This window comes from Symphodus melops, assembly GCF_947650265.1.
Source record: "Symphodus melops genome assembly, chromosome: 11".
In the NCBI taxonomy this organism is placed as follows: domain Eukaryota; kingdom Metazoa; phylum Chordata; class Actinopteri; order Labriformes; family Labridae; genus Symphodus; species Symphodus melops.
The window spans coordinates 128,011-154,985 of NC_136701.1; the positions used below are offsets into that span (position 1 = coordinate 128,011).

The following is a 26,975-nucleotide window of genomic DNA, read 5'->3' on the forward strand; positions in this document are numbered from 1 at the left end:
TATAAGATTTATCAAAAAGAAAAGTTTGAAGTCTATTCATAAAAGTACCTAATGTGTCTGCCTCCCGGACCCCGACTGGTAGATGATTCCAAAGGAGCCTGATAACTAAAGGCTCTACCTCCCATAGTACTTTTAGAGACTATAGGCACCACGAGCAGGCCTGCATTCTGGGAACGTCATGTTCTTGATGGATAGTACGGTACAATTAACTCTTTAAGATAGGATGGTGCCTGACTGTTTAGAGCTTTGTAGGTGAGCAAAAGGATTTTAAATTCTATTCTAGATTTTATAGGGAGCCAATGGAGAGAAGCCAATACAGGAGTCATGTGGTCCCTTTTCCTAGTTCTAGTCAGAACACGAGCTGCAGCATTTTGGACGAGTTGAAGGGTCTTTAGAGATTTACCATAGCACCCTGCTAAAATAGAATTACAGTAATCCAACCTGGAGGTAACAAATGCATGAACTAGTTTTTCAGCATCATGTTGTGACAGGATCTGTCTGATCTTAGAGATATTACCAAGGTGAAAATAAGCTGTCCTTGAAATGTGTTTAATGTATGAATCAAAGGACATATCCTGATCAAACAGAACTCCTAGGTTCCTAACAGTGGTACCAGAGGCTATGCTAATACTACTAAGGGCCGTCATATCAGCAGAGAAAGTCTCTCTAAGGTTCTTAGGTCCAATCACTAGAACTTCAGTCTTGTCTGAGTTGAGCAGTAAGAAGTTTCTGGTCATCCAGGTCCTGATGTCCTTGAGGCTTCTAGTTTATGAAGCTGGTTGGTGTCTTCTGGCTTCATTGATATGTAGAGCTGAGTATCGTCTGCATAGCAATGAAAGTTCATGGAGTGTTTACTCATAATACTACCGAGAGGAAGCATCTATAATGTAAAGAGAATCAGACCAAGCACTGATCCTTGAGGCACTCCATGGCTAACTTTGGTCTACATAGAGGACTCATCATGAACACACTGAGACCTGTCTGATAAATAGGATCTAAACCAACTTAAAGCAGTCCCTGTAACTCCAAGTCATTGTTCTAGTCCCTGTAACTCCAAGTCATTGTTCTAGTCCCTGTAACTCCAAGTCATTGTTCTAGTCCCTGTAACTCCAAGTCATTGTTCTAGTGTCTGTAACAGGATGTGATGATCGATGGTGTCAGGAGCAGCAGTCAGACCTAACAGGACGAGCACAGATAGAAGTCCCCTGTCTGAGACTAACAGAAGATCATGTGTTACTCTAACTAGTCTCAGTTCTATGCTAAACTCTAAATCCAGACTGAAACTCCTCTAACAGGCTGTTGTCATGGAGACAGTCACACAGCTGATTAGCTACCACTCTCTCTAAGATCTTAGAGATAAAAGGAAGGTTAGATATAGGTCTATAGTTAGCTAGAGTTCCTGAATCAAGAGTAGGCTTTTTAAGGAGCGGTTTAATTACAGCTACTTTAAATGACTGGGGTACATAACCTGCTGCTAAAGATATATTGATTATATCTAGTATGGAGCTGCTAACTAGAGGAAAGACTTCCTTAAACAGCTTGGTTGGGATTGGATCTAAAAGACAGGTTGGCGGTTTAGACGCAGAAATAATCGAGTTTAGTTCTGAGAGGTTAATTGGAAAAAAACAGTCGAGGTTAGTATCAGAATTTGGAACCGTTTCTGCTGTATCTGAATTATAGGAGGAATCTGCACTAAGTAAAGGTAGTAAGTTGGGTTAACCCTAACCCTAAAAAAGCTGATGAAATCATTCCTGCTAAGGGCTAAAGGAATAGATGAATGAACTATGACTCTCTGTCAGCCTGGCTACAGTGCTGAAGAGGTATCTAGGATTGTTTTTATTTTCTTCAATAAGAGACGAGTAATAGGCAGTGCGGGCCTGCCGTAGAGCTTTCATATATCTATTATGACTATCTTGCCAAATTAAACGAGATTCTATCGTTTTGGTGGAGCGTCAAATTCTTTCAAATTTACGTGACGTTAGTTTTAGAGTACGGGTTTCTAAATTGTACCATGGAGCTGATCTCTGACGTTTTATTGCCTTCTGTTTGTGCTGACCCTTAGGGTACACAGGAAGAGATAAATCAAAGAAAGTCACCCTGACATAGAGAACTATACCTTGAGGCTTGTGTCCAGAGAAAACACAAAGAGGGCAGGATTATTATTTTTTTTAATTTAACCTTTATTTAACCAGGTTGGTCCCATTGAGATTAAAAACCTCTTTTCCAAGGGAGACCTGGCCAAGACAGGCAGCAGCAAAAAAGAAAACCACAGAGTTACAGACAGAGACACAAAAAGATACAAAGTACAGTTCACAAAAGCATCATGGATTAAAATAGTGCCATCTAAGAATCAAAAGTTTGCTTCCAAGTCTTTCATTTTAGATTTAAAAACACTTAAGGACACCAGCTCCTTGAGCTTTAAGCCATTCTACAACAGATTCCAGGCCGAAGGTGCAGAACACCCAAAGGCCCTTTTCCCAATTTCAGTCCGAGCGTTTGGGACAGAGAGCATAAAAAGGTCCTGAGAACACAAAGAATACTGTCCGGTACTTCTCTGCATGATGCAGGATATATGAGAAGGTGTTGACCTGAGGGTCAAAATGTTGATCTATATAATAATACACGAAACAAGATGCTCTGATGTTGCTTTACCAGCCTTCGACTGTGTTCGAAAGAGATCACTACAGGCTATGACTATTGTGGGCCGTTAATTGTTTATTTCGCCTTTTATAAAATCATGTTCATTTTCACTTTTTGAATATTTCCTCACATGTAGTTACATTAGATGTGTAGAATTTTGCAATTTATTAATAAGAATATTGTGAAGGTTTTTTATTCATGACTGATTTTGAACTTGAGTTTCATGATCTTTTTTAAAATTTCAATAAGCGCTGAAACTTACCTGCCAGAACAATCTTTTATGAGTCTGTTTCCACCCCTTGGACCTTTGACACACAGCTAAACTAATTTCGACAGTTAGCCTGGTCTGGAGCAGACTTGTTCACCAGTATCAGTTACCATGGTAACTCAGCCAGGACTCATATAAGCTACGGTAATCAAAGCTACGGAACAAAACTCTTACTTAAATGAGCCAGATTTATCGAAATAAGCAAGGATTCTGCTGAATCCTACTTCATGGAATGACCTCCTAGTCCTTGTTTATCCCCCTGGTTGTAGTTTGTTCATCTAGTTGTCGTTTGTCTATCTGGTTGATGTCTGTAGGGGTTGATGGTGGAGAAACCTCGAGGCTGTGGCTGCAGAAGTCCTTCTCTTTGGATGAAACTAAAACAAAGATGGCATCCTGCATCATTAAGAGCATCCTTTCAAAGAAGATGCAGGTGGAGAAAACCACCTGTAAGAGCTCCGTCCTACAGAACAAAGAAACAGTGTTAACCGGCATACAGCCCCAGTCTACAGATCAGCAGCGGGTGATTCAAGAGGGTGGATTGGAGGCCAGCTTTCCCACGGGTAAGACAGGTGCAGGTGTATTCAAAACTCCAGTTCATGTGGTGAGAGACATGAGAAGTGTAGTTAAAAACACCTACGGCCTCTCGTTCTCCACAACAACACCTGAGAACCACAGCAAGCCAACACGCTTCAAGGTGATTGGTCAGGAGCAGAGCCCCCCGCCCACCTACCAGCAGGCTGTGGGTGTGGGTCAGAATGAAACCAAGAAAAGCAGACAGGCTTCAGCTTACAGCAACTCCTACAGAGGACATGTAGCCAAAGTCGCTGCATCTCTCAGCCAACCACAGGATAGAAATCAAAGTGAACATGTCAGTTGTCCAATCACATCGCAGAGACGAGGTAGTGAGCCAGTGATAAGGAGTAAGGCCGATGATGTCACCTGGCCCGTTGTTTTATTAGACGAGTCCACCAAAGAACCTGTCAGCAGAAACCTATCAGGGCTCAGCCAATCAGAAAGAGCCAGGGGTGGGAGTCACCCAACTGAGGCCTCTTTATTTATCCCCCCTCCCCCCTCCATGCTCCTCCAGCAGCAGGAGAGTCAGCCTAATCCCTCTTCCCAGGAGCAGAGCTTCATCCTTGGCCTGTCCTCTCACTTCGCCCCCAGTTCCTCACAACAAATCCTCCAACCCTGTTTCTACCCAGCCCAGCTTTTACCTATTTATTCCCACACCCTGCAACCACAAATGGGGAAGGTAAGCTATGTAAGCGCCCCCCTGAGCTACATCCATGTGCAACCCACTCCACCTGCTTCCACCTGTCACCTGCTGAGGAGGTCTGAGAAGACCCAGTCACCTGAAAACTCCCCAGACCATTCACAACACTTTTACCCACCTCAACAGCCTGGCTTGTCAGTTGCCCAGGTGAGTGAGGGCAGAACTGTGACACCAACATCACAGGGGCAACATGACCAACAGCATCCTCAGCAACAACTTCCGCAACAGAAGTATTTGTGTAACCTTCATGGGGTGTTACCCACACAGACTGGGAGTGACTTCATGGCTGACTTCACAGGTTCTGCTGCTGTACCTAGGACTCTTATGAGTAGCTACGCTCACAGACACTTTTCATTTGACACTAGAAGTGGGAGGTGCTTACTTTTGGACACACCCCCTACACATCAGAGGAAGATGCTGCTGGATCCAGAAACCGGCCAATATGTTCATGTTCTTCTTCCAAAATCAAGCTCCACCCAAAACTCCAGCCTGGTTCCAGTGTGCAGCACAAAACCCACCCCAATAATACTTACCCCTACTCCTTCCTTTATAAACCCCGCCCCCACATTCATGTCTGTGATGCATTTGCAGCCAACAATGGCTATGTCCTCCTTGTATTCCTCTCCCCGCCTCCTCTTTCCCCCCCAAACCCTATCAGTAAACTCTACACCTCCTGCACTGTGATGACATCACAGCATGTTAAATGGGTATGATGACATCACAGCATGTTAAATGTGGTGTAAGTGTGATGCTTGTTGTTGTAGCTAAAACAACGACTAATGTACTGTACCTGCTGTTTCCACACACAAGCACTCTTGAATATGTTTAAACAATTTAACCTGAAATCCTCCTGATCTGGTTGTTCACACATGCACTTCATAGTAGGAGACCCCCAGTCTAAAGGGGGCGGGACTAAAGAGTGGAGAAGAACATGGTGGAGAACAGGAAACAGAATGCAACAGGTTGATTAGAGCACGGAGATGGTAGAGGTGGCGTGCAGACAGTCTGTAGAGACGGTAGAGGTGGCGTGCAGACAGTCTGTAGAGACGGTAGAGGTGGCGTGCAGACAGTCTGTAGAGACGGTAGAAGTGGCGTGCAGACAGTCTGTAGAGACGGTAGAGGTGGCGTGCAGACAGTCTGTAGAGACGGTAGAAGTGGCGTGCAGACAGTCTGTAGAGACGGTAGAGGTGGCGTGCAGACAGTCTGTAGAGACGGTAGAGGTGGCGTGCAGACAGTCTGTAGAGACGGTAGAGGTGGCGTGCAGACAGTCTGTAGAGACGGTAGATGTGGCGTGCAGACAGTCTGTAGAGATGGTAGAGGTGGCGTGCAGACAGTCTGTAGAGACGGTAGAGGTGGCGTGCAGACAGTCTGTAGAGGTGGCGTGCAGACAGTCTGTAGAGACGGTAGAGGTGGCGTGCAGACAGTCTGTAGAGACGGTAGAGGTGGCGTGCAGACAGTCTGTAGAGACGGTAGAGGTGGCGTGCAGACAGTCTAGGCCCCACCCACTGGCTCCAGTTGAATTCTCCTGATTATATCCTGCTGCCTTCTGTCAGTCAGCTCACTCTGACTCTGCAGATAAAATATGAGAAGGCTGAAGAGACAAACATTGAGCTGGTGGAGTTCAGAACGTTCAGCGCGTCAGCATGAACGTGTTCATTTGATGATTGTGACGTGAACACCCGTCTACTTGTTTATCAGTATTTTACTTTTTTTACAAAGAGCTCAAACCTTGAGCACATGAGAGCAGATAGATATCCATTATTATTCTGATACAGGACAACAAGGATGCAATTTTTGTTTAGTTCAACAAGAAAAATAAAAAGATTTTGAACATGATGTATTTATTGTTAATATGGAATAGAACAGGGTTGAAACTGGAAACCAGTTCACTGTCAGCACTGGGTTACTTGACAAAGCTCTTTGAAAATCTTTTAAAGTCTATTAAACACAAAAAAATCCATCAGCATTAGTTGTTGTTTGTTTTCTGAAAGTTGTCACACTTATTTTGTCTCGTCACACTTTGATTTTTTTTGACTTACAGAAAAGTCATGAACATCTTTCGAAACATTTTCAGCAATCAGTCCGGTTGATGGTTCAAGCATCTTTAGGTTTCCATGGTAACATAACAGCACATGCTGCACACAGCTCCACTGTTAACATTTTTAACAACAACCTCCTATTGTGTTCTTAGATTAAAAGTAATTATTTTCATGACATAGATACTGGGCACAATTTCACTCCATTCATCTACACTGGGTACCTCACTCCTCGCCATGTCTTGGTTAGAGACTATATAGATTCTTTTGATATGGAATGCAGAAATAGCAGATTACATTTTCTCCAAAGTAGAGAATTTGTTGTTTGAAAATGTCAGTCTAGTTCTTCTCTGTTTCCCATCGAGACTTTGCATTAGATGGAGAGATCAGACATTTCTAACTTTCGTATGATTCAGTTTCATTGTAAATATTAACATTGATGTAGGTTCAAGGTAAAGTCAATGATTACAGATGTTATTAATAAATAATAACTCAATTACTATTGATTCATCAATTTAACATTCAATGTCACATCTAAGGTGGATTAAGCTGTTGACCTCAGGAAGCCTTTGGAAATCAGCATCAAACACAATCAGAGATTTTTATCTGAGGGTCAGTGAACGCACCATCACCTGTGGCAACAACAGTCCAAATTAAAGACATCACAGGTTTGATTCTAGCCCAATGGACATCCACTGATGATGACATCACAGTCACACCTTGGTACTGTACTGAGTGACATCAGCAGCTTCCCCCTTCTCCTCGCCCCCCACCTCAAAATCCCGAAAACCTTTGAATGTGGGGCTGATGGGAAACCGCTTCAGCCAACCAATCTGCCGCACCAAACCCATCCCCAGGGGAAGGTCATAGGAGGATGAGCTAGAGGAGGCGGAGCTCCAGTCAACCAGACCGCGTTCCTGTCGGGACCCTGGAGAACAGACACACAAACACAGACACACACATGCATGCAGACACACGCACACAATCAGACACACACACGCACATGCATACAATCACACACATACAGACACACACACGCATACAGACACACACACACATAGAAACACACACACATACAGCCACACACGCACACAGACATGCTTAAATCAATAATCACACAAATGTAGATGCACATGTCAAAATGTCCTTGTGAGTGTGAGGTTGTGTACTTGTGTGTGTGTGTGTTTGAGTGTGTGAGGTTGTGTACTTGTGTGTGTGTTTGAGTGTGTGAGGTTGTGTACTTGTGTGTGTTTGAGAGTGTGTGAGGTTGTGTACTTGTGTGTGTGTTTGAGTGTGTGAGGTTGTGTACTTGTGTGTGTGTGTTTGAGAGTGTGTGAGGTTGTGTACTTGTGTGTGTGTGTGTGTTTGAGTGTGTGAGGTTGTGTACTTGTGTGCGTGTGTGTGTTTGAGTGTGTGAGGTTGTGTACTTGTGTGTGTGTGTGTGTGTTTGAGTGTGTGAGGTTGTGTACTTGTGTGTGTGTGTTTGAGAGTGTGTGAGGTTGTGTACTTGTGTGTGTGTGTGTTTGAGTGTGTGAGGTTGTGTACTTGTGTGTGTGTGTTTGAGAGTGTGTGAGGTTGTGTACTTGTATGTGTGTGTGTGAGGTTGTGTACTTGTGTGTGTGTTTGAGTGTGTGAGGTTGTGTACTTGTGTGTGTGTTTGAGTGTGTGAGGTTGTGTACTTGTGTGTGTGTCTCTCTGTTATTCACTGATTGTTGACATCAGATAGATTACAGCTCAGTTTTAGGACGTCCTGTTGGGTTAGGCTCATGGGTTTGGGTTAGGGTAGGGTTAGGGTTAGGGTAGGGTTAGGGTTAGGGTAGGGTTAGGGTTAGGATAGGTTAGGGTTAGGCTCATGGGTTAGGGTTAGGGTTTGGCTCATGGGTTAGGGTTAAGGTTAGGGTTAGGCTCATGGGTTAGGGTTACGGTTAGGCTCATGGTTTAGGCTCATGGGTTAGGCTCATGGGTTAGGGTTAGGGTTAGGGTTAGGGTTAGGGTTAGGGTTAGGGTTAGGGTTAGGGTTAGGCTCATGGGTTAGGGTTAGGGTTAGGCTCATGGGTTAGGCTCATGGGTTAGGGTTAGGGTTAGGCTCATGGGTTAGGGTTAGGGTTAGGGTTAGGGTTAGGGTTAGGCTCATGGGTTAGGCTCATGGGTTAGGGTTAGGGTTAGGGTTAGGGTTAGGCTCATGGGTTAGGGTTAGGGTTAGGGTTAGGCTCATGGGTTAGGGTTCGGGTCATGGGTTAGGCTCATGGGTTAGGGTTAGGGTTAGGGTTAGGGTTAGGGTTAGGGTTAGGGTTAGGGTTAGGCTCATGGGTTAGGGTTAGGGTTAGGCTCATGGGTTAGGCTCATGGGTTAGGCTCATGGGTTAGGGTTCGGGTCATGGGTTAGGGTCATGGGTTAGGGTCATGGGTTAGGCTCATTGGTGCCACAGGAGCGTCTCCTGTAACTCTCTCTCCCATGGAGGCACCAAACTGACTTAAAACTCATTTTTAAAAAGTCATTTCAGAGGGTTAGAAATGAATTTAAACTAGAAAATAAAGACTTGTTTCGTTACTTACAACTAAGACACTTTTTTGATGCACGGGTAAAAAAAATGTGCTTGTTATTTGACCACTGCATCTTGGGTGTGACAAGAATAAAACACAGACGCACGCACATAGAGATCTGTAGCCGTTCAGACGCTGCAGAAACATGGATCAGGTAGAGACAGAGTTTAACTCGGCCTCTATACAATAGACCAGGTGAGGAGACCTGTGGTCAGTGTCTGCTGGTCACACATGCCACCATCTTGCTCTCTTTTGCTACCCCTCCTCTCTCTCTCTCTCTCTCTCTCACACACACACACACACACACACGTTTGTTTATGTTTTGTTTGCTGTAGTTTAGTTTATAATAGTTATTTCTTTGATTGAGTTTCATTGATTAACTTGATGTTTCTTTGTTAAATAAATTCTGTTATAATTTAAAGAGCAGTTTGTGATTACTGTGTATTTACATTGTGACATAGAATGGGTGAAAAGGGCTTGGTGTTCGGATTTCACACCTTCAGATTACAGATTGTTAATTATCAATAACATTAATATTTTTTTTTTAAAGATTTGTTTTTGGCTTTTATGCCTTTAATGATAGAGGGAGGACAGTGGATAGAGTCGGAAATCAGGGAGAGAGAGTGGGGAGAGACATGCGGGAGATGGGCCACAGGCCGGACGCGAACCCGGGGCGCCCGCGCGTGAGGACTGAGCTTCAATACATGGGGTCGTGCGCACTGCCGCTGCGCCACCGGCGACCCCATAACATTAATATTTAATAAAAACCGCAAGCGGTGATGAAGGAGGAGATAGATAGATAGATAGATAGATAGATAGATAGATAGATAGATAGATAGATAGATAGATAGATAGATAGATAGATAGATAGATAGATAGATAGATAGATAGATACTTTATTGATCCCGAGGGAAATTCAAGGCATCCAGTAGCAGTATACAGACAGGCAGGCCATTAATCAGAACAGCAGCAAGTGGTTTGTTATATAGTAACCTAACCCATCTGCAGAACATGTCCCCAAGCCCTGTTTAAAACTGAGACCAGAAAATGCCACTCGACTTGGTCGAAGGCCTTTTCTGCGTCTAAACTTATTGCCATATTGTCCAATTTTTCCTGATCTGATAACTGAATAACATTTAACAACCTCCTCAGATTGTTGCAGGATTTTCTACCAATAACAAATCCAGTCTGATCTTTCTTTTTCTTTTTTTTTTTTAAAGATTTGTTTTTGGCCTTTTTGCCTTTAATGATAGAGGGAGGACAGTGGATAGAGTCGGAAATCAGGGAGAGAGAGTGGGGAGAGACATGCGGGAGATGGGCCACAGGCCGGACGCGAACCCGGGCCGCCCGCGCGTGAGGACTGAGCCTCAATACATGGGGTCGTGCGCACTGCCGCTGCGCCACCGGCGCCCCCCAGTCTGATCTTTCTTAACAACAAGGGGGAGGACCTTCTCAAGACATTGCACCAACATTTTAGGTATTTTAAAATCAACATTTAACAAGCTAATTGGACGATATGATGGACATTCATCAGCCCGTTTCTCTTTTTTAAGGATGAGGCTAATAATAGCCTCAGTTAAAGATCGAGGCAAAACCCCCTTTTGAAATGATTCTTTTAGCATTTCTAAAAACGGACCCATAAGTTCTGACTTGAATTCTTTATAAAATTCACAGCTAAAGGCATCAGGGCCTGGGGCCTTTCCTAAATGAAGAGTCTGCAGGAGCTGTGATAAGTTTATTAAGAGCCTGCTTTTGTTCATCTACTAATGTTGGCAGAGATAGCTTAGACATGAATCTATCAATCAATTCCTGTACGTATTGGGGCTCCTCACTAGTATACAACCCAGTGTAAAAATCCTCAAAGACACTATTTATATCTCTCGTATCAGATTTAATGTGGCCGTTTGCGTCTTTAATTGAAGAAACTGCGTGGGAATCAATCTTTCCGTTTACTAATCTAGCAAGGTATTTGCATGGCTTGTTCATCTGTTCATATAGCCTTTGTTGAGCGAACCTAATACTCTGCTGCGCCCTGTGAGTAAGAAGAGAGTTCAGAGAGGCTCTTGTAGCCAGCATTGCTTTCCTATTAATCTCAGATGGATAATTAGCATATGTCTTTTCTAGTTTCTTTACTTTTAACGTAGGAGATGATTAGGCCCCTAGCATACGCCTTGTTAGTCTCCCAAAGTAAGGAAGGGGAAATAAAAGGAGTTTTATTTATTGAGTAAAATATTTGGAATTCTAACTTAAAATATTAAATAAAATTTCGGTCACTGAGTAGGTATGGGTCAAACTTCCAGGATTTACTAATGCCTGTTTTTTCCCTGAAAAGCAACTGAAGAAAAACTGGACTATGGTCTGAAATAGAGATAATTCCTGTATCACGATACACTGCAGAAGACAGCATTAGGTGAGCACTTGAAAAGAAGGTGAATTCTTTTTGATTAGGATGTGTAGTCCTGCAGACGTCTACAAACACAAACTCTTCACAAGTATCTACTAATGCCCTCGCTCTTTTTGTAGGGTCTCCAGACTCTGCGGGTAGCTTATCAATAAGTGGGCTCAGGTGACAATTAAAATCTCCACCTACATCAGAACATTCACTCTCAAGTTCAGCAAACGCCAGAAACGCCTTTGTTACAAAGTCTGACATATATATTGAGAATTGAGATTGATTTATAGATATATTGTCCCTCACTGTCTTTAACACAGGATTCCAGCCTAAAGGGCAACTTCTTATTAATCAGAATACTGACTCCTCAACTGTTCGAGGTGAAAGAAGAAGAAAAAGTATCACCGACCCTGTCTCTCTTCAGTTTAAGATGTTCTTGGTCCTTAAGATGTGTTTCCTGCAGGAATGCAATTTCCACTCCTTCCCTCTTCAGAGAAGTTAGGATCTTCTTTCTCTTAACTGGGTGATGGACGCCCCAAGTGCACAGCTTAATACCAGGAACACTCATAATCAAATTAGACTGCAACATAATGTAAGTAAGTGTGGCTCATCACTGTAAAACACATAAAAAATACCAAGTGACACGCAAAGCAAAATGAGCAATTAACAGAACAGTGGCCCTTTTAACAAGACTATTTACAAACCCTACAACTAGGTCCCTCACAGGCAGCATTATGGCCTTTAAACCTGAGAGCCAACTGCAAAAAGTGAGATCAGACCGCTTGCCTGACTCTATATGCAAGCATTTATTTTCCCTTCCTTAGCTGGCACACTAAATAATAATAAATATGTATACCAATCTTCCTATCACTAAAAGTTACTGTCAACATCATTGATACACTAGAGAGGGAGGTGTGCCTGAAAACTAGTCGACTCTACACTAATAACTACGACTCCTGCTGGCAGCAATGACTATTACAGGTGGTTCTTAGAAAAAAGGAGAGACTAAACGATTTAAGTAATTTGTAGGTAGGATTTAGTCTCCATGCAGCCTCATTATCTTGTCAATCTCAAACTGCAATATTTAAAAAAAATTGAAATAAAATTAAAATAAAGACAGTAAAGAAATAACTAAACTCAGAAGGATACCCCTAAAAAGTTAAGGAGACTGGTTTAAGTCCAAGAGGCAAGCAGGTATGCCCAAATAAGAGCACAACTCTCACATTATACATAATAAGACAGCGTCTTCAGCTTCTTTTGTGTATTTTAGGTAATTACAGAGTGTCAACAAATCTGTGTATCTTTTTTCTTAGAAAGCTGTTTGGGAGGCATTTTGCCTGCAGAGTTGCTCCAAAATTGGTCCAAGGACATCACCTGGAGTAATTACTCCACTTTGCTTCAAAGTTTCTTGCCAAAAGGAAAAATAAAAGTAATGTTGTAGGATAACGTAGCAGAGCTCTGTGTGGCTACTCAGGAGCTTGCATCACTGGAAGTCTCAAGGGATATTTTTGTTGTTATTTCCACACACAGTGTGTTGCATTTTAATAAAGGTCTACAACAAAATATCCCTTTAATTAACCCCTTTATAAATCCTAAACAAATCTTATTGACCTGCACGCGAGTATACACATGCACACCTGAGCACCTGACAATCTTTGAATGAAATTAGAATAGTGTGTGTGTGTGTGTGTGTGTGTGTGTGTGTGTGTGTGTGTGTGTGAGAGAGAGAGAGAGAGAGAAAGTGTGATACCTGGTATTGTGTTGTCGAGGCAAAATGCCAAAAACCCTCCAACAAACATCTCAGTCGAAAGAAGAACCGTCAGAATCTGATCAAGCTCTGGAACACCTGGAAACACAAAACATCATCATATTTGATCTACAGATGAAGCTTTACCTTTACCTACCATGTACCTCTAATGGTCCGTGCACATTCCTTTCTAAGACTGTGCAGTGGCCGAGATCCCCTGCGGTGAAATAGTCGATAAGTGGACTTGTAATGCCCCTACATGTCACTTGTGAAAACAAGAAAACCAGAAAAAGCAACCACTGATCTGAACAGCAGGAGGAGCACTGATTATGGAAGCTAAAGTGATTACTGCATCTGGAAACAGCTGCGTGATATACTTTATGCATGAGTCCATAGCGCGCCTCATTCTCTCTCTCTCTATCTGTGAGAAAAAGTCCATTGTATCAACACCCTCATAAAAGTAATCCTTAATTTGTATTTTGCCTCTGCATTTGGACATGGATCAATTCAACAATAATTATATATCCCCATCTGTTCAACTGGAGTCAAAAAGCTTTGCAAAGCAGCGGTAAATTTACCCACTATATATTATATATATATTTCTATTTCTTTTAAATTCTATCTTTATTTTAAAAGGATAAGTAGAAAAAGGTAATGATAAATGTCCATCCAGTTTTGTTTGTTATAGAGTCCAGATCATAACGTAACACCAGCCAACTAGAAAAAGAGACAGAACTAGTACAGTACTAGTACAGAAGGACTTAAAACTGCGAACAGAAACTGGGGAGGGGTTACCTACTGCTGTCGTCAGAAAGATAACAATAATAATTCAGAGATAAAATAAACATTACAAAATAATGGTACCAGTGAGATCAGATAAAGTCTGCTCTCTTGGGGGTAACTTGGGGGGTAATCTTTGTCCCTTTGGACTTTTAATTGATGGCTTGATAGGACAAATATCTCAATAGTTTTTCCAGTCCAACAGAACCCTAACAGAAGGCTGAATCGGCCTTAACCATCTCCTTGTGATTGTTTTCTTGCTCACCACCAAGTAATTGTAGCAATTTTATCTCACTCCTGCGTTCCAAAAAAAGAGACACGACCCAGATATAGAACCTCAAAGCCCAGAGGAACTTGAGTGTTAAAGACTTTACTTAGGGAAGCCTGGATACACTTCCATAATGCATTTAACTTGGGACAGTCCCAGAAAATGTGATAATGGTTAACAACAGTCGAGCCACATTGTCTTCAACATGGCATATCATATAGTGAATGAAGGGAGTTTCTGGCACTGATGCAAGGGCTGCATATCCAGTAGCTGGATAGCACAGGAGAGCTCCTGGTTGCCGGGCCTTTGCCCATGGAACCACCTCCCACAGAGGAAGCTATAGAGGTCGGGTGCATTGTGGATGCGACAGTCGACGGCGAGGCCTTGGCAACACGATCCCCGGACACAGCTTCTGGCTTTTGGGACATGGAATGTCACCTCACTGCCTGAGTCCTCTCCTCATCCTCCCTGGGAAAGTCTATTCCAGGGTACTGGAGAGGAGGATCCGGCTGTTAGTCGAACCTTGGATCCAAGAGGAACAATTGCGGTTTTCATCCCGGCCGTGAAACACTGGACCAGCTCTACACTCTCCATCGGGTGCTCGAAGGTTCATGGGAGTTCGCCCAACCAATCCACATGTGGATCTGGAGCAGTGATTTAGGTAGAAATGGGAAAACAGGGGGTGCAAAAAAAAAATACAGAGGGTGCAAATTTTTTTCGGTGTCACTCACGGCGGAGCGGAGGTTATGTGCTCACTAACACACTGGTTTTGAAGAAAACTGATGAAGTCTCTAAATGGTGCATTCTGTTCAATAAGATGCATCTTTACACATTTTAGTTTTCACAAGCTTGATCATGTTGATTTACTGTCCAGCCTGTCTGACACACCCCTTCATCATGTGACTGTAACTCACATGTTGTCTCACCTCTTTGTATTCGGCCCGCTGCTTCTATCTGCACTTTATTTAAACAACAAATAAATAGACTTATAATATTACATGTGTCATCCAGTAATAATAGATCCCTAGACCTTCATAAGTCAATCAGCTGTCAGCATGTTCGAATGTGGCGCTGACCCGAAAAGGTGGAGCTAAACACTGTAGTCCTCTAATTGGTCGAAAGAATCGTCACTTCCTGTGCTACGTCATTAAACAGAACTCTGGCATGTTTAAAGCATTGACTGTAACACAGCTGATTGTTAGCGTGTGTATTTGTCCTCGCCGCTCACAGCCTTCTCTGAAACAAAGCTGGATTGAGTTCTTGTAATAAAGAGTCACATGACAGTGACAGAGCAGAGATTAAATGTAGATATTTGCACGGCCGAGGTCAAGCCGTGCAATAATTTTAAGGCCGTATTTTTTATAAATAGGCCGTGCAAAAAGCGGTTTCACGGCAGGCTACCTAAATCTATGATCTGGAGAAGTCTTTTAACTGTGTCCCCCATGGCGTCCTGGAGGGGGTGCTTCGAGAATATGGGGTCCAGGGCACTTTGCTAAGGGCAGTCCAGTCCCTGTATGACCAGAGCAGGAGTATGGTTCGCATTGCCAGCAGTAAGTCGGAATCTGTTCCCAGTGCGCGTTGGCCTCCGGCAGGGCTGCCCTTTGTCACCGGTTCTGTTCATTACTTTTATGGACAGAATTTCAGCCAGCGGCCAGAGGGGGTCCGGTTTGGGGACCACAGGATCTTGTCTCTGCTTTTTGCAGATGATGGGGTCTTGTTGGCTCCATCAAACCCGGACCTTCAGCACACACTGGGGCAGTTCACTGCCGAGTGTGAGGCGGCTGGGATGAGGATCGGCACCTCTAAATCTGAGGCCATGGTTCTCGACCGGAAAAAGGTGGCTTGCCATCTCCGGGTCAGTGGGGAGTCCTTGCCCCAGGTGGAGGAGTTCAAGTATCTCGGGCTCTTGTTTACAAGTGGGGGGAAGATGGAGCGTGAGATCGAGAGACAGATCGGTGCAGCGTCCGCAGTCATGCGGTCGCTGTATCGGTCCGTCGTGGTGATGAAGGAGCTAAGCCGAAAGACGAAGCTCTCGATTTACCGGTCGATCTTCGTTCCTACCCTCACCTATGGTCATGAGCTCTGGGTCATGACCGATTATTTATCAAAGGCTTGCAGAAAACTCCAGTGAAGAGGCGTCTGAAGAGACAATGCTTGGAGCCTGAGGATGAAGAAGATGACCCTGTGGAAGTCAGCTCAATGGACACCACAGAGTTGCAGGGCACCACGTATGATCCTGCTGTCAGAGAGTTGAGTAGCTCAGCTGATGTAATGTGAGTAACTTTACTGATGTTATCTAAAAAATAGCTATATTAAATTTCTTTTAATGACTGTGTTAACATTTCATGTAATTTTTTATAGATTGGACTCTTCTGATCCTGTTCACAAGGCAACCATTTATATTGTTTCTGAAAATCTCCTCCTTTAGCTCTTTGAAGTGTGCCCTGTGTGTGTGGCAGCAGTGTTCTTATTTCCATACATCAGCTTGTGTTTTGTATGACTTTTGTGTGTCATCCAACAATAAAAATTCCATGTACATTAATTTGTGTGATTTCAGTCTTTTATTTCAAACATATTACAGTTATAAAGATGAAGGCAGAGTAATGGATATGGAACTGTAATTCTTTGTGATTTCTATATTCACCTGAGTTAAAAATGTTAATTTTCAGTATGCACAAATTACTGGTGTATTAGCCGTAGCGGTCCATAGTCTACTTCCTTCAGACCTTGATGATCCACCATATAAGCATGTGGGTTTTGAAGCTGCTGTATTCTTCTTGTAACCTATACGATTTGAAAAGGCAAGTGAGTGAGGGTAGCAGATAATGGCCATTACTATTTAATTCACAAATTATTTACATTACCTTACATTAAAATTTGACAACACTGCCAGTGCAGTTTTATTTTTATGTATTTATCATCAATGTGTTTAACCACAAAGGCAGTATACCACCAGAGAACAGTTTTAAATGTCCGTAAAGTAACTTTAAAAAGACATCTCGCTGCAGAAAACATCCTCCCCCATTACTGCATTGTTTACCAGTGGGCTAACCCTAGTTTATAAGCAGGGAGAAATATCAGGCTGATTTCTACAATGCTTACATGTAGCCAGTTTTAACTATGTGAAACTTCTTACATTATCATGCTTTACCGTCATTTGCTTGTAGATTATTGTTAAGTATAAGGTAAATAAACACAGTAGGCTCGAGCACACAGACACACTATAACCGTTAGGTCGGTGTACAAGAAAAATGTAAAGATGACATTAAGTAGATAACTTACCATTCGGAAACGTCTCCCTGAAGTCTTTGTTGATGTTCTACATCAGGAGAGGGAGGGTCTTTGCAATTCCAGGGAAACATACCCCAAAACGAAGCGCTCTGAAAGAGCTGGTTTATACAGGGTCCTAAATCTCCCCTGTTGCTTAATTCACGTTTTGTTTTGGCTGAACCCCATCACAGACAAGTTATTAAGACCACAGGAAACTGTTTTAAAAGGTGAAAAAAGAGCATAATATGTCCCCTTTAAGACAGAATGGAGACATCCCTTCTGTATTTGAAGAGACGATTTGGACCAACATGTGCGCTATGAAGTATCTAAAGTTGGATTGTTCTCATCCGGTTACAAACAGGAAAATAACCGGTTACATGTTATTTTCCTGGGTGGAAAGCGAGGTGTCTCCCTGTGGAGGTGGGATGCAGAGGCTTCACTGCCAGGTCCTTGTCCAAAGCCTTCAGTATTCTGGGCATCGTGGGAAGAGGCAAAGAAGTAGCCCTCCGCAAAACCACAGAGGCAGCAGAGAAAGCCTCAAGATGGTTGTGGTTAAAAAGAGGGGAACCATGGGGAAAGAGTAGCTAGGTAGCCATCTGGTCACAAGCTGGGGCCTGATCAACCCCAGCTGGGTCGCCTGGAGGAGAGCGTATGATGTTGAAAGACCCGAAACGCTCAATGAATCCAGGAACATCACTGAAGATGTGGCCAGAAGCATCACTTCGATGTATTTGCTCACAGTAGAACCTGATTGTATCAGTGACAACCAGGAAAGACTGGTTGACAACCACGAATAGGGTGGTGATGACTGGAGAGTCAGTGGCAGCTCGGAGAGACGGCAACCGGGGCAGTAAGAGCTGGCAACCCGAGCTGTGTCCTCTGAGAAGAGGGCTCCCAAAGCAAGCTACAAAGAACCTAATGGAAAAATACCCCCAGGGGTGCCCAAGAGGGGGGGAGGATGAGCACCCCATTTGGACGGATACAACGGCATTTGACCAAGGCAACGGACAAACGGATTTGAGAAAGCAGTGTGAGTGTGGCAAGATCTGTAAAAACCAGCGAGGCCTCAAGATTCACCAGGCTAGGATGAAGTGCCTGGGGGTGAAGGGACCAGCACAACGCACAGGTGTACACCCTGGTGAGACGCAGGAGGAGCCAGGCCCAGAGTTACCCCACAGAGCCCAGAACCTCCAAGTGCCGGAAACGTTACCCCCTTGTATTAAGTCAGAGCGGAGGTGGATCAAGTGGCCAGCAGCTAGTAAGTCTTCGCAGTGGAGCCAGTTTGACGACGATGTTGACCAGATACTGGAGGCAACTGGGAAGGGAGATGTTGACAAGAAGCTGCAGGCTTTAACGACAATCATAGTCAGCATGGGAGCAGAGCGATTCGGAGGATAAGAAAAAGAAGAGAGCACCTGAAGCACACAACAAGAATAAGAGAGAGGTGAAAATTCATAACATCAGGCAGGAGATGAAGTCTTTGAGAAAAAGGCACAAACAGGCTGGAGAAGAAGAACGTCAAGGATTGGCCCATTTGCTGAGTATTTTAAGAAAGAAGATCAGGGTTCTCCGGCGCACTGAGTGGCATCGGAAACGCCGCAGAGAACGAGCCCGGAAGCGGTCAGCCTTCATCTCAAATCCTTTTGGGTTTGCAAAGCAGCTGCTAGGACAAAAGCGAAATGGAAAGTTGGAATGCTCACAGGAGGATTTAGACAACTACCTCCAGCAGATGTACAGCGATCCTGCAAGAGAGCAGGAGTTAGGGGAGTGCAACACCCTAATTGAGCCCCCTCAACCCACAGAGTCCTTTGATCTGGCAGAGCTGCAGCTAAAGGAGGTCCGAGAGGTGATCAAGAAGGCAAGAGCAAGATCTGCCCCAGGGCCAAGCGGTACGTCATACAAGGTATACAAACACTGCCCAAAACTCCTGGTGCGCTTGTGGAAGATCCTTCGAGTTATCTGGAGGAGGGGCAGGATACCAGGGGCAGGATGCTCTGGAAAGTAGCCGAAGGTGTCCCAATTCCGAAAGAAGAAAACTCCAAACAGATTGACCAGTTTCAGATTATCTCCCTCTTATGCGTGGAAGCCAAGATCTTCTTTAGCGTAGTTTCCAACCGGCTGTGCGTGTATCTGGCAAAGAACAGCTTCCTTGACACTTCAGTCCAGAAAGGGGGGGTCCCAGGAATATCGGGCTGTCTGGAGCACACTGGTGTGGTTACGCAACTCATCAGAGAGGCCAGAGAAAACCGAGGCAATCTGGCGGTGCTGTGGCTCGATCTGGCAAATGCATATGGATCGATGCCCCATAAACTGGTGGAGCTCACTTTGGAAAAACATCACGTTCCCGGCAGAGTAAGAGACCTTGTTGCTGACTATTACACCAACTTCAGAATAAGAGTCTCAACAGGAGTGACAACATCCAGCTGGCACAAGATTCAACTTGGGATCATCACTGGATGCACCATTTCTGTCATCTTGTTCTCTTTGGCCATGAACATGTTAGTGAAATCAGCTGAGCCAGAGTGCAGGGGCCCCAAGACTAAGTCAGCTCAACGGCAGCCACCAATTCGAGCGTACATGGACGACCTTACGGTCACCATTGATTCTGTCCCAGGTTGTCGGTGGATCCTACAAGGTCTCCAGAAGCTTGTGGAGTGGGCGCGGATGTGCTTTAAACCTTCCAAGTCAAGGTCGATGGTGCTGAGAAAGGGAAAGGTGGACGATAAGTTCCGGTTCATTATCTCTGGAACAGCAATCCCCTCCATAACAGAGAAGCCTGTTAAGAGCTTAGGCAAGATGTTTGACAGCTCATTAAGGGACACTGCATCCATTAAAACAACCTGCGCTGAGCTGGACAGCTGGCTGAAAGCAGTTGAGCGATCTGGGCTGCCGGGGAAGTTTAAAGCTTGGCTGTACCAACACGGAATCCTCCCCAGAATCCTGTGGCCACTTCTGGTCTATGAGGTGCCTCTATCAACGGTGGAGACTTTGGAGAGGAAGGTGAGCAGCCACCTCAGAAGATGGCTGGGGCTACCCAAGAGCCTTAGCAGCATTGCACCCTATGGCAACAGCAACAAACTGCAACTGCCATTCAAATCCCTTGAGGAAGAATTCAAGGTGACAAAAACCAGAGCGGTGCTGCAATACAGAGACTCAAGAGATCCAAAGGTATCCAACGCTGGTGTTGAGGTAAAGACCGGGAGGAAGTGGTGTGCAAAGAAGACAGTACAACAAGCAGAGCCCAGGCTGCATTTCAACAGGCTTGTGGGGGCAGTGACAAGAGGAAGAGCCGGCTTGGGATCTGTTCCAACCAAGAGTGCACCAAAAGGTACGGAAAAGCGGCAGCAAGTCCAGGAGGAAGTTCGAGCTGGCCTGGATGAGGAGAGATCATGCAGAGCAGTGGGAGTGGGCAAACAAGGAGCATGGTTAAGATGGGAGAGTACGATCCAGAGACGAGTGACGTGGGCCCTTCCTGGTCCAAGCAGTGTACGACGTGCTCCCAAGCCCTGCCAATCTCCACACTTGGGGCATTGTGGAATCTCCAGCATGTGCACTGTGCTCGAAGCATGGATCACTGGAGCACATCATGAGCAGTTGTGCAAAAGCTCTTGGGGAGGGCCGCTATAGGTGGAGGCACGACCATGTCCTCAAAAGTATCGCAGAGGCCATCTCAGGGGGAGTTGAGAGGGCGAGGCGCTACCACCCTGTCAAGAAAACCATTGCCTTTGTAAGAGCTGGAGAAAAGGAAACTCCTAAAGCAAGAACTTCAGCAGGTGTCCTGTCTTCAGCAAACGATTGGCAGATGTTGGTGGACCTGGAGCAACAACTGAAGTTCCCAAGCCAGATCATAAACACCAGCTTGAGGCCGGACATCGTGCTCTTCTCTGACTCTACAAAGCAGGTGTTCATGCTGGAGCTCACCGTCCCTTGGGAAGATAGTTTGGAAGAGGCCTTCGAAAGGAAGCTCACCAAGTACGAGGGATTGGTCAGTAGCTGCCGGCAAGCAGGGTGGAAAGCGAGGTGTCTCCCTGTGGAGGTGGGATGCAGAGGCTTCACTGCCAGGTCCTTGTCCAAAGCCTTCAGTATTCTGGGCATCGTGGGAAGAGGCAAAGAAGTTGCCCTCCGCAAAACCACAGAGGCAGCAGAGAAAGCCTCAAGATGGTTGTGGTTAAAAAGAGGGGAACCATGGGGAAAGAGTAGCTAGGTAGCCATCTGGTCACAAGCTGGGGCCTGATCAACCCCAGCTGGGTCGCCTGGAGGAGAGCGTATGATGTTGAAAGACCCGAAACGCTCGATGAATCCAGGAACATCACTGAAGATGTGGCCAGAAGCGTCACTTCGATGTATTTGCTCACCTGGTATTATCTGAAATGTCCTCCCACATGTCCTCAGTTTTTGCAACACCCAGTTCCCTCTCCCAGGTCACTTCCAGCATTAAATTGTAATAAAAATATCCCTTTAATTTATTCCTTTATGAATCCAAAATAAACTAAAAGTCCCAAACAAACAAAATATGGTAAATGAAAATTCAATTTAAATTGTCTTTTTATTCCACAGTGAAAGAAGGAAGACATCCGCAAACGCAGCTGTTAGCTCATCCAAAACAAACTCAGTCCATCCAAAAAAGTAAAAAAGAGCAATCCAACAAAGGTAGTCGATAGATCACTGCTATACCAGAATAAAAGAGAAGCGATCTCACCAGGATGCACGCCAGATCAGGCCGTATTTATTTTGCCTGCGTGCTCTATATTATAGCCCAGCTTCAATTATATTTTATGTTTTATTAGCGAAACAAACGTTTTTTTCCTCTCTCCAGAATAAGACGCTCTCGTTGGCACCATCATGTTTGTTTTGCGTGTACATCACTTGGACGTACACAGTGCACACACACACTATCTGATCTGTCACACCTGATCTATGTCACACCTGATCTACGTCACACCTGATCTACATCACACCTGATCTATATTATACTTGATCTATGTCACACCTGAATGATGTCACACCTGATCTGTTATATTTGATCTATGTCACACCTGATTGATGTTATGCCTGATCTGTCATATCTGTTATTCATATTTGTTTCATTTTGAAGTATAACGTTTGTTCCCTTCTTGTTGGTTTGTATTTTGTATTCTCAGAGGGATGAATAATATGTTCACATATAAACACTCAAAAACATGTGTAGGCTCACCTGTGTGGATTGAGTGGGGGTGTGTGTCCAGGAAGCTGGGCAAAGTAAGACCAAAGAACATGGAGAACCCCAGAACAAAAAGATTTCTAGACGAGTTCAAATCCACAAACTGCAGATTAGACAAACCAACAGCTGTGATCATACCTGAAACACAAATATACACCTGAGTCATCACTACATCACTAACACACCTGAGTCATCACTACATCACTAACACACCTGAGTCATCACTACATCACTAACACACCTGAGTCATCACTACATCCCTAACACACCTGAGTCATCACTACATCAATCACTCTTCTTTCTTCTTGTCGCTCTTTTGGAACCTGAGACTCACCGAACAGCGTGCAGAACATTCCTCCGAGGATTGGGTCTGGTAATGAGGCAAACAGAGCGGTGAACTTCCCGACTGATCCTAGCAGGAACATGATTCCTGCTCCGTACTGCACCACTCGCCTGCTGCCCACCTGCACACAGGATAAAGAGGAGAGAAACAAAAGGGGAGGAGAAATTATTTCGTGGTATTTTGCTCTATGGACGCTTGATATTAGGACAATTAACACACCTCTGAGTGACAAACTGTACATTGGCATATTGCTCTTTGCTACTGAACATAATCAAGCTTAGTTTAAGAGAGGGCTGTGTACCACAAGGAGAAATACAGCCGAAAAACACATGGGGTTTTGTGCCTTTTAATGCCGCTGTCATACGGGACCAATCAACTGACCGCAGTGTTTAGCTCTACCTTTTAAGGTCGGATCGATATACTCGGTACCCAAACAGAATGGTACTAAAAAGTAGGATGGCACGAATCAGTAATTTGGGGATTTTTTCCCGGCTTTAGTCTATGGAAACACCAGAAAATGCATGCCATACAGAAACGAACCGAACTGAACCGCTCGGTGGAATCGGGGCTTAAGACTCTTTGTGATGGATCAGCTGAACTGCCATTTTCCCCATACTTTGTAGTCAACCACCAGTACAGAGTTGATGACTGATTGCAGATCTAAGCGGCGTATTGCACAGGTCTTTGGTATGATTGCAAACATGGGACCACTAATTGCACATATAAAGGAACAAGTTTTAAGGGTTTTGGAATGAGTAAAAGCAGTCTGGAGACAAGTTGCTGAGATATGAATGCCAGACAAAGTTCAGGCTGTATCCCTTTGGAGAACCATGACAAAAGACTCTAAATCCCAGAATGCCTTACAGGTACTCCCAGAATGCTCTGCAACACCTAACACATAGGTGTGAAGTTTAGGGTAAATAAAAGCAGTTTCCCCATTTGTTTTTCAAATGCTTCCAGCATCCAGAGACACAAGTGTACTTTCTGTTTCACAGCAGGCTGCTCTTTGTTTTAAAGTTTTGGCGCGCAGGTAACTCGAGGACTCAAGCAAGGACAGTGATCTGAATCCTGAGCTCAGATTATTGAACTTGAACGCAATCACGAGGGAGTTTATTGGATATCGTCTTATTCATATGGCAAATAAATTAAAAATGTATTTAGAGACTGTAAAAACTACATCTCGTTTCATCCTGCAAAGCTCAGGACATCCACAGAGATCGCCTCGCTCGATGGAGAACACACTGATCCTGTTCATCCTCTGAGAAGAACCACCACCATCACAATTCATCTGCACGGGAACAGACTGAAGATCTGATTTCATTCCTCTCATCAATTGCGGTTTAAAAGTGAGGCTTAAGATGTGGGCAGTTAGCTTTAGAGAATGTGTTTTATAACTGAGTTATTATTGTGAAAGTGTGATAATATTTGCTTGGTATTTAACCACTCAGCTTGGGTGTTACGAGAATAAAACCTCTTTTGTTTTCATTATTTGGGCCGCTGCATCCTGTGTGTGTTTCTCTGTGAACTGTCACATTAAAGCTGAAAAATAGCGTCAACCATCACTGACACCAGTGTAGACATCATCTAACATAAATTTGGCCACTGGCTCCTGAGGTTGAAGTAAACTATTACTGAGTAATGTGCGCCGACGTTAGTGGCTGCATATTTCAGTAGCTCCGTCCCTGTCGAACTCGTCTGATTATTTGTTTGTGTTGGCTCTGTGCCAACTTCTACTTTTATAGTTTTATAGTTTTATAGTACACTTTTAGTATATAACTTTATGTATCCTATGGATACTTTTTCGTGCTTTCGTGGAAATAGCAGCGGAAAACGTTCTTATTCAAGGGAGACGCTGCTCTCACTCAGAACAGCGGGACAAGCCGGCATCGTTCATCCGATACCAGAGGAGCTGAGGCGGCGGTACAGAGGCTGTCGAGCCGGGGCTCTGCTAAGAGCTAAGCTAGCGGCTAAGCGATGGAAGTACAAGCCCTCGGTTCCGATGATAGTTATGGGGAACGTAAACTGTCTAACCAACAAGACAGACGAGCTGGCTGCTCTCGTGAGGAACAATCGGACATTTAGAGAGTGCAGTCTAATGTGCCTCACAGAAACCTGGCTGACTCAAAACACCCCGGACGCTAACGTGGATCTACCGGGCTTTACTACAGTGAGAGCGGACAGAGACACGAAACGCAGCGGCAAATGGAAAGGAGGAGGACTCGCGCTGTTTATTAACAACAGATGGTGCCACCATGGACATGTTACTGTGAAGGAGGCAACGTGCAGCAAAGACATCGAGCTGCTGGCGGTGGGTCTCCGTCTTTACTACATGCCCAGAGAGTTCTCTCACGCGATCGTGGTTGCTGTTTACGTCCCCCCGCGTGCACACGCCGAGACTGCGTGTGACGTCATCCACTCAAACATCTCGGGATTACAAACACTGCACCCGGATGCTTTCATTGCCATCTCAGGGGACTTTAACCATGTTACATTGAACTCCACACTACCGGACTTTCACCAGTTTGTAAGCTGTCCCACCAGGAAGAACAGGACAATAGACCTCCTGTATGCAAACGTGAAGGACGCCTACATTGCCACCCCCTTACCACCTCTGGGCAAGTCCGATCACAACCTGGTCCTACTCAAGCCACAGTACAAGACAAAGATCCAGAGACAACCGACAACTACTCGCACCTTCAGAAAGTGGTCTCCTGAGGCAGAGGACACTCTCAGAGACTGTTTTGAGACCACTGACTGGAGTGCCCTGCAAGAGACCCATGGTGATGACATTGAGGGGGTCACACACTGCACAACTGACTACATGAACTTCTGCATGGACGTTGTGGTTCCCACTAAAACTGTGCGCTGCTTCCCGAACAACAAGCCCTGGATCACCAGCGATGTCAAGGAGATCCTTAACAGGAAGAAAAGGGCATTCAAGGAGGGAGACCAGGCAGAGCTGAAGCGTGTGCAGGGGGAACTCAAGGTCAGACTCCGAGAGGCAAAGGAGGAGTACAGAAGGAAGGTAGAGCAGAAGCTGCAACAGAACAACATGAGGGAGGTCTGGGAGGGCATGAAGACCATCACAGGCTGCAAGAAGAAAAACAACAACGCAGAAGACGGGGACCCTGAGAGAGCAAACCAGCTCAACTTGTTTTTTAACAGGTTTGACAGCCCCGTCACTGCAGCCAGTGCCTGTCCCCCCAGCACCCCTCTACACACCCCCTCCCTCCCTCTCACTCCCCCCAACACCTCCACCAGGACAAACACATTCTCCAGAGACAATCCATCCCCCCACCATCACCAGAGACCAGGTCAGAAAGGAGCTGAAGAGACTCCGCCCCAGGAAGGCAGCAGGCCCAGACAAGGTGTGTCCCAGGATGCTAAAGGCCTGCTCTGCTGAGCTGGGGGAGCCACTTCAGCACATCTTCAACATGAGCCTGCGGCTCGGGAAGGTTCCTGTGCTCTGGAAGACCTCGTGCCTCACCCCGGTCCCCAAGAAGAAAAACCCCAGTGAGCCGGGCGACTTCAGACCAATCGCTCTGACATCCCACGTTATGAAGACCTTTGAACGGCTGCTGCTCCAACACCTCAGACCCCAGGTCCAACATGCACAGGATCCCTTGCAGTTTGCATACCAGGCAAAGGTGGGCGTGGACGATGCCATCCTCTATCTTCTACACAGGGCTTACTCTCATCTGGACAAAGGGAGCAGCGTGATGAGAATCATGTTCTTTGATTTCTCAAGCGCCTTCGACACCATCCATCCCCTCCTACTGAGAGACAAGCTGACCGAGATGAGGGTGGACTCGTACCTGGTGAGGTGGATCACGGACTACCTCACAGAGAGACCACAGTACATCAGACTGAAGGACTGCACATCTGACACTGTGGTCAGCAGCACCGGAGCACCACAGGGCACCGTGCTCTCCCCTGTCCTGTTCACCCTGTACACCTCTGACTTCCAGTATAACTCTGAGCTCTGCCACATGCAGAAATACTCGGACGACACTGCGATAGTTGCTTGTGTCAGGGATGGACAGGAGGAGGAGTACAGGAGCCTGATCGAGGACTTTGTAATGTGGTGCAGTGCCAACCATCTGCAGCTAAACACCTCCAAGACCAAGGAGATGGTGGTGGACTTCCGAAGGAACAAACCACATCTAGAACCTGTTTCCATCGGGGGGGTCGACGTGGAGGTGGTCAGGACCTACG

General features: G+C 45.0%; 2 protein-coding genes across 4 annotated transcripts in view; one reads left to right on the forward strand and one right to left on the reverse strand.

The window, feature by feature from the left end:
• The window catches only part of LOC306832121 (uncharacterized protein), a 250,674-nt gene that overhangs the window by 8,966 nt on the left and 214,733 nt on the right, over positions 1 to 26,975 (forward strand). For 2 of the 3 annotated variants that reach the window (XM_079356558.1, XM_079356559.1), the window contains one exon: positions 3,223 to 6,387. In XM_079356558.1, coding sequence (XP_079212684.1) covers positions 3,223 to 4,865 — 1,643 coding nt within the window. In that variant the 3' untranslated portion in view covers positions 4,866 to 6,387. Of the gene's footprint in view, positions 1 to 3,222; positions 6,388 to 26,975 lie in introns of those variants that run through there. The other variant, XR_013780183.1, reaches the window with a different exon arrangement.
• slc23a1 (solute carrier family 23 member 1) overlaps positions 6,503 to 26,975 on the reverse strand; it is a 34,594-nt gene continuing 14,121 nt past the window's right edge. Inside the window, exons 11-14 of the mRNA XM_079356582.1 lie at positions 22,752 to 22,881; positions 22,412 to 22,555; positions 12,903 to 12,998; positions 6,503 to 7,145 (exon numbers count right to left, since the gene is read on the reverse strand). Coding sequence (XP_079212708.1) covers positions 6,931 to 7,145; positions 12,903 to 12,998; positions 22,412 to 22,555; positions 22,752 to 22,881 — 585 coding nt within the window. The 3' untranslated portion in view covers positions 6,503 to 6,930. The remainder of the gene's footprint in view (positions 7,146 to 12,902; positions 12,999 to 22,411; positions 22,556 to 22,751; positions 22,882 to 26,975) is intronic.